This window comes from Castanea sativa, chromosome 7 (assembly GCF_040712315.1).
Source record: "Castanea sativa cultivar Marrone di Chiusa Pesio chromosome 7, ASM4071231v1".
NCBI classification, from domain to species: domain Eukaryota; kingdom Viridiplantae; phylum Streptophyta; class Magnoliopsida; order Fagales; family Fagaceae; genus Castanea; species Castanea sativa.
In genome coordinates this window covers 14,891,809-14,899,912 of record NC_134019.1, presented here as the reverse complement: position 1 = coordinate 14,899,912, position 8,104 = coordinate 14,891,809, and the positions used below count along the sequence as shown (strand labels likewise).

At 35.1% G+C, this 8,104-nt stretch overlaps 1 protein-coding gene across 2 annotated transcripts; it reads left to right on the top strand.

Moving 5' to 3' along the window:
* The first annotated feature begins 228 nt into the window (after positions 1 to 228).
* Positions 229 to 3,930, top strand: LOC142642442 (RNA demethylase ALKBH9B-like). Of its 2 annotated transcripts, none has more exons than XM_075816790.1 (6): positions 229 to 425; positions 581 to 946; positions 2,072 to 2,157; positions 2,260 to 2,570; positions 3,234 to 3,305; positions 3,480 to 3,930. In XM_075816790.1, the coding sequence occupies exons 1-6, from the start codon at positions 272 to 274 to the stop codon at positions 3,760 to 3,762; spliced, it is 1,272 nt and encodes a 423-aa protein (XP_075672905.1). In that variant the 5' UTR covers positions 229 to 271; the 3' UTR covers positions 3,763 to 3,930. The 2 variants fall into 2 exon arrangements, with proteins under 2 accessions (XP_075672905.1, XP_075672904.1); XM_075816789.1 differs by having other exon boundaries at positions 235 to 425; positions 575 to 946.
* Positions 3,931 to 8,104: the final 4,174 nt, after the last annotated feature.

Below are 8,104 nucleotides of genomic sequence, written 5' to 3'. Positions count from 1 at the left end.
CCCATCATAACTTACAATATACTTCCTCCCCACACTGCTACTCTAAAAATATCCCCACTTCCCCACTCAGCTCTCAAGTTCTGAACGTAGAAGTGCGGAGTAAAAAGTCAAAACAAAACAAAAAAGAAAGTAAACATTAAACATACTACTACTAGCAGTAAAAAAGTAAAAAATTAAAACCAAATCTTGGGTCTATATAAATCGTTTCCTGGTTATATTTATTTTTCTCTCTCTAAAAACAAAAAAGAAAAGTTAACGAGTGACTCAGGCGATGACCGGAGAGTTGACTCGTTGGGAGTCCGAGTCCGACGGCGAGAGCTTGTTAAAGAGTTTAGAACGCGACGAGATTTTCGAGCTTTTATCTGAAGGCTTTTGCCTTCAATGCAAGTCTCTTCTCCAAACTCGTATCCACTCCCTCGTCAACCGTAAGAATTTTCTCTCTCTTTTTTCTTTGATTCATAACTCCTGATCGTTTACTGGTTATCGTGTACCAACTGGGCTTTGATTTCTTTTTTTATTTTTATAATTTAACCCAATTTTTTTTTTTTAATTTTCTTCTCGGATTTTGATGCAGAAAAAGTGAGTGAGCGTGAAATAAGAGTCAAGTCAAATAATGGTGACGGTTCAAGATTTTTGAGTAGGGAAAGGCAGGAGAGTCGTTTTGACTCTTCTTCATGGAGAAGAGGATCCAACTCTCACTCTCAGTCATCAAACAATTCATCTTCTGATGGACGTGACAATGAGGAGGAGCAAAACGAGCATATCAGAGTATCACAAGTTGTGAGGGAAAAGCAGTTTGTTCATATTGAGCGGATAAATGGGCGACCAACAAATGTGCTTCAAGGCCTAGAGCTTCATAAAACTGTTTTTAATGCCGAGGAACAGAGGAAGATTGTGGAATGCGTCTATGATTTCCAAACTATGGGCCAAAGGGGGCAGCTAAGAGGTAATAGTCTTACAAATATAGGCTTTGCACGTGTTTCTTTCTTATTTCAGTTTCATTTGTATCCTAAAATCTAGGAAGCACGTAGTGTAATATCTACTGTTTCATGTTATAATTTTTAAAAAATTGTCCGTCTAACTACGTGTAGTTGTGTCCCTACCCCTATCGATTTCCGTGCTTCCTAGTCTAAAATTGAGTTAATCCTTAATGTTTTTGTTTTTATTTATAGGTTTTTTAAGTTTTAGCTAGGATTTAAGATTATCATCTCCTTTTCTAAAAGGAGAATAGAACAAATTCACAAGCCTATTCTTTTCCCATACATTACTTAGATAAGACTTCAAAATATTCTTTTGCATTGTTTCTGTAAGAAAGGCATTCATGATAATTCTTTAACAAAAAATTAAGTTACTAATTTATCCATCATATTCCATTCATTAGTATTAAAGAAAGATGTTTTGTTAGTCTAAATTTGCCAAATAGCACAATTTTAGCAATATTTTAGGAGAAACACATCCTGACAAAGTTTTTTAGTTATGTTGCACATTTATCGAACTTGGATGTAGCAAATTTTTGGAACTTGAATTCCAAGCAACTCGCGTTGCACGCCAAGCAGTTTTGGCCATTTGTTGAGAGTACCTTGTTTTGCTTGGAACTCAAGTTTCCCAAACTCGAGTTTGAGTTGGAACTCGAATTTGTCAAACTTAAGTTTCAAAAATGTGCTACATAACTAAATCACTTTGTCGGGTTAATTTTTTCCTACAATTTTGCTAAAATTGTGCTATTTGGCAATTTTGGCCATTTGTTGAGAGTACCTTGTTTTGATGTGTGAATGAGAAAAAAAGGATGGAATGCAGGTTGTGGGGGGCTTCTCTTGTTGTTTATGTTATATAGCTAAAATAGACTGTTACTTCTCTATGCAGATTAATTTGTTCTCTTTCTAAGAATGTACCAATTAACTCCAGCAAGTGCTAATATTATTAGCATAGTGTCAGAAAAATTAGAAGTATTAAATAATGAAATGATCTGTTACAGTCAATGTTATTCTGCCACTTTCTTAGAATTCACTATAAAGAAAATCAGATGGTTCAAGCTTATCTCATTTGTTTTCTCAATTGGGATACTTTATAGAGCGTACCTATTCAGAACCAAGAAAGTGGATGCGTGGTAAGGGGCGTGTCACTATTCAATTTGGTTGTTGTTACAATTACGCAGTGGTAATTTCCAAACCTTATATGTGTGTACTTTTTTGTTTTGTTATTATTTACTCTGTGATTAACCATAATCAAACTTGCCATATTATTTTTGCTACCTTACAGGATAGAAATGGGAACCCTCCAGGCATAGTAAGAGATGAAGAAGTGGATCCCCTTCCATCCTTATTTAAGAAAATGATCAAAAGAATGGTTAGGTGGCATGTTTTACCTCCATCATGCATACCTAACAGTTGTATTGTAAATATTTATGAAGAAGGAGATTGCATTCCGCCTCACATTGACCATCATGACTTTGTCCGACCATTTTGCACTGTTTCATTTTTGACTGAATGCAATATACTTTTTGGCTCAAATCTGAAGATTTTGAGTCCAGGGGAGTTTGGGGGACCTGTCTCTATACCTCTGCCTGTAGGGTATGTTTGTGTTCACCTCCTTCCAAACGAAATATTTTCTTGCTTTCTTGGTGCTTGTCAAGGATATTTGGTCTCTTCTCTTTCTCTTTACAAAGATATATAAATATAAATACATTCATGAAATATGGAAGCTAGTGTTTCTTGGAATGTAGTATCTATTAGTTTTGATTGAATTTGTTAACAATTTCTTAAATTAATGATTGCCCCTTGGAGTGCATTTACCTTCTTTCATAAATGCAAAACTGTTTGACACAACATCTAATTAAGCTCTTGGAAATTCTCAAAACTGAGAAGAATATGATCATATGGTCTTCTAGAGGAAGTTTTCCATGGATATTAAAACGAGTAATTCATTGCATGTGTCATAATTCTTATATGATTTTTAAAGATGATATATTTCAGTCTTCTAATTATCACTGAAAATGTTTTTCTTTAATATGCTGTATAATTTAATTCATTCTGCAGATTGATTAGCTTTTTCTAGAGAGCCAAATAATAGAATGTAGATGCTGGATTTTGACTAATATGTTGTGCAAATGAGTTCATCATGGAACTAGTTCCAAATTTTTGTAACGGAAATTGAGATAGGAATTTAGTTGTTGGATATTTTCTAATTTCAATTTTGTATCTTGCTTCTAACGTCTTCGGTTTTTCATTTTGCAGATCAGTGCTGGTTCTAAATGGTAATGGAGCTGATATTGCTAAACACTGTGTCCCAGCTGTCCCAGCAAAAAGGTATCCTTTCTTTTTCGGTTAAAAGAGGATCATATTATAAAACTACCCCACAGGAAGGCGGGTATGGGTTACAAAAGAGCTGTCAATATCTGTTACAGCAGAGTTACAAAAGAGATGTCAATATCTGTTTATATTTTCATAATCATTTCTTTTTTTTTTCTTTGGATTTTGCAGGATTTCCATAACATTTAGGAAAATGGATGATAGCAAAATGCCATACAGATTTTTGTTGGACCCTGAATTAGATGGGATTAAACCTCTTGACTATTCTTTGGCAAATCACCAGAGAGTGCACTACAATGACAAATCTACCCGTCGTGAATATGAACCTGTGAGAACAAGGAGCAACAACTCCTTTGTCATTGAGAAAGATGATTTTCCTCCACTTGGCAGCTCACGAGCTGCCATGAATGGATTGAGAGTCAGCAAAGACAGATCAAGGCAACGAAAATTTTGAAAGTTAGTAGTTACTAGATCAAATTTGTTGTTGTATCAGGAAGAGTGCAATTTGTTTGATTCAAGTTATATGTTTTTTATGTGGCCATGTAACATTCTAAGATACTTGAATTTTGATACATTTTTTAGAACTCAATAATACTAAATGCATATCTATTTTTATCCACCATCAGCAGTCTTCTAAATGATTTATAGTATATAAAAGAGCAACTTTTTCTTTTTGTTGGTAATATGACCATATGATTGGCTTTTTGCTACAAATTTATTTATGTTCAGTTGGAGTTTGACATTGGGCTTTTAGTTCTATATGTTCTATAGTAATGAGCTATTGGCAGTGATCCACTCGATTTAGATTCAAGTGTTCTCGATTGAGATTTTAGTGTTCCTGAGGGGCCTAAACACTCCTCTCCCTTTAATCTTATTCTCTCTAATAACTAATCCTTACCAAAACAATCTGGTATTTCTTGTCAATTTATTTGTTTACCATCCACTGCACATGGCAACCATCTGTGGTGGGCTACTACAAGTAATTTCACCTGATTTTTAATTTATTTTTACTTTGCCTGCATTTCCTGAACCTGGCATAACTCGATTCCCTGATTATGAACATGTAATCAAATTCCCTGATTATGAACATGTAATTAAAGTACTAGGGTCGTTTTGTTTGTGTATAAAGTTATTTTGTCCCCAAAAAAAATCAAAAATTAAAAAGGTAAAAGTATTAGATTAGCAGTAAGTCTTCGGAATTTAGAGTCACCAATTCTAACAAAATATTTTTAAGATTGCAATTTGTGAATTCTAGATGATAAACTGATGTTAATCATATTGGGTCCAAATAAGAACCATTAAAAACATGTCAACTCAAAGAAAGAAAGAAAAAATGTGTTGTGTGCATTACCCTTGAATTAGTCCTTATGCAAGAGGTGATTTTTGTGAAATAAATGCATTTTAAGAACAATTCTTGAAATGGATTACCATCCATTTTCTCCTTAAATAGCAATTCCATGAACCCAAAATTGCAATTCATCATAGCACTCATTCTCATACAGTTTCTAATATATGGAAAGCCATCCAATATGGGAAAGGATTCTTAATACATTGTATACGCTGATAGATTGGGGATAGGACACAAATAAATATTTGGACTGATACTTGGGTATCAAGTGGACCATTGAGAAAGCAAAATGATAGGACCTTTACTTAGGGAGGAAAAAAACCGAAAGATAAGACCCAGTTTACATGGCTGGTAGGTGGCAATTTAATCTTTTACGTTTTCAAACTCCTTTTGACCTTCAGGAACATATTATCCGACTGCCTATATCCTTTGCCTTTCTATATGCATCACATGATCATTTAATTTGGCCTACTTACAGACAAGAAAGAAAGCCATAGCTTATATAAATATGATGGCATTACATGGGATAATCATAAATGGAGTTGACCACTGCACACAGGGCGGAGCCAAGGGGGCCCGGGGCACTTGGCCTCCCTGACTCCTCCTGAAAAGTCCCATGGGTATTATAGCATCTATGTTCCTTTCTTAAATGTTTTGCCTGACATAGGGAAAAAAATAAATAAAAAGAGTAGCTTGTCCTGTTATAGAAAAACAACCCTAACACCCAAAAATTAAAAGAGGAAAAGTTTTAAAGTTTTCTCCACTTAACAGTTACCATAGTAATATAACTTCTCTTTTTTAAGCTTTTAATTGTCTAGGTTGTCAATTTGATAATTACCATACACTGTACTTTAGTGTTTAACTCTAAAAAATATATATTTATATTCACAACCATTTGAGTTATTCTACAACCTCAACTAATATTATACATATTTTTTACAACTATCCTATGTGGTAGACTATAACTATCTTTTTGTCACATTCACATACTTGTATACAATTTTACAAGTTATTGCTATACTCTTAACATATTTAGATTGATTTATTTTCTCAATTGAATTTAAAGAATTAAATTAGATATTTAAACTATATGTATTTAGATTAATTTTTTACTTTGTTTGTTAGTGACTATGCAACAATTTCAAAATACGAAGAAAAAAAAAGTCAACTTGGAATGAAAAATAAATTATAGTTTACATTTACATTTATATTAAATTTTGTATGACAATTACAATTGTTTACAACTTTTTATTCATTTGGTTATTTGTATTGATTAATTTTTTTTAGGTTATTTTTGTTTAATATTTTATTTAAATCTTGTCCCCCTAAAATGAAATCCTAGCTCTGTCACTGACTGCACACTCTTAACGTGATAGTTACTCCGTAAGTGTGAGTACGCGATTCAAATCTCTAAGAGTGAACTTTACACACATATACTTAGATTAAATTATAATAGAATAGAGCTGGATCGGAAAATTCCTTATATTTACAAAAGACAGATATTCCTTTGGAAATGAATCTGGCTATTAGAACTTATCTGGCTAATATAATTCCTGGATTTACTTATGATTGTCCAAGGTGTAATCCTCCTGAGACCACTTTGCATGCAATAAGGGATTGTATGTGGGCCAAAGATTTTTGGACAGCTCTTCCCGGACGAAGAGCCCTCAATTTCTTCCAGTTACCTCTGGGCTCTAGCTAATTGGTTGAAAGAAATCTCACTCTACACCAACCCGAAACTCAAAATTATAACCCCTTGTAATATTAATGTTGCTTATGGGGTGGTGTGGCAACTTTGGCTATCACGCAACAAGAGAATTTTTAAGTTTTAATCCACCATCTGCCATCCGTAATCAAATGTTGCACAGATCACCCTTCACCTATCTTCGGAATTTTTTTCCACTCATTCATCCTCGAAAATCTAGCACTCCCAAATGCATCTTAAACATCTCTTGGCAACCTCTTGTTGATCCTATTGTTACTCTAAATACCGATAGAAGTACCTTAGACACCAACTACAGGTAATGGACATACTTGATATAATTTGCTAATTAGATATTAGATAAATTTGTTTCTCAAAAATATATATAAAAAAAAATATATATATATATATATATATTAAATAAATTTTCCCCTTGTCACCACAAAAAAAAAAAAGGTCTACCCCGTCCATTGCAGAAATGAGATGATCTAGCCTAAATTCTTGTTGTTGATGAAGCAAATGTTCGATAGTTGTAGTGAGTTCGTCCAGATAAGGGCGAACGCTCTACTACGTCACAGTGGAAGTAAGAGCTCACTAAAATGGTCACTGGTGTGGTGTCTGCCACAACGCCTCCGATGCTAAAGTCAATACTAAGGAATTCTTATATCAATAGGTCAGAATAACTCAGTATAGCTTGTGATTATATGTGTGTGTGTACCTCGTGTTGGCAATGTGAGGGCTTTATATACGTTGCTCTGGATTCTAGCCGTTGTGGTTGATGTTGTGGTGTTAATGCCTTTCTTGATAACGCTTCCTACTGAGTAATGAGATTTAATATGTTCTCAACGGTCTGTCTAGCTGGTCTCATAACCGTCCGGGACATTATTGGCTGCATTGAATGATCCCGACATCTTTGTCAGTGACGTGGACATTTGGTTAGACTTGTCTATGGGAGCGGTCTCGTCTGTCTTGTTGACCTCGTCTGTGGTTGATTTCGTCAGTCCTATCAGCTGCCCCCGGATTCTGTGGTTGTCATGACGACAATAGAATATGAAATGTTTTTTTTTTGCAGGCGACTCTTGGGATTTCGCACCGCATTAAATGCGTAGTGGCGGCGTTATGCTGGTTGTGGCCACGTGGCGTGTTCTAGCTGGAGAGGGCTTATGTTCTCATTGTAGGACTCTTGCGTTTCCCGCTGGTTTTCAGTTTTGTGCTTTGATTTTTAAACTTCTCTTCTCCTTACTTTACTTTTCGTTTTCCCTAAACTTTCAGTTGTTTCTCTGAGCACTTTCTCCTCCAACTTTTCTCTGTCACTTTCTTCCAAGCCGGTGCGTGTTTGGTGTTGGGCTTCTCGCCTTCTCTTCACTGAGGTACGTTTTTCTTTCTCTTTTTCTTCTTATTTTCTTTTTATGGCGGTTGTAAACATCTGATTTCCTTTTCTTTTCTCTTGGCTTCTATTTCTTGGTTTTTGGGAATCTTAGCATTTTCTTGCTTTCCTGTATCTTTCTTGGGTGTCCATGGTCAGTAACTCTGAGGTTAGGATAGCTTGCCCCTCAGTTTCCTTTCTTTTTGCGCGTTTAGGGGGATCTTTAGGTGTTTTCCCGAACCTTGAGAATTTCATTTTCGAGGGTAATAGCTTGGGCGTTGTCTTGGCTGAGTTGTTTCCTTTGCTTCGTCAATCAATTGAATGGTTCGAGGGTTTAGTGAGGGAGCAGGGATCAATGTCTGAGGTTAGGTCCAGTGCAC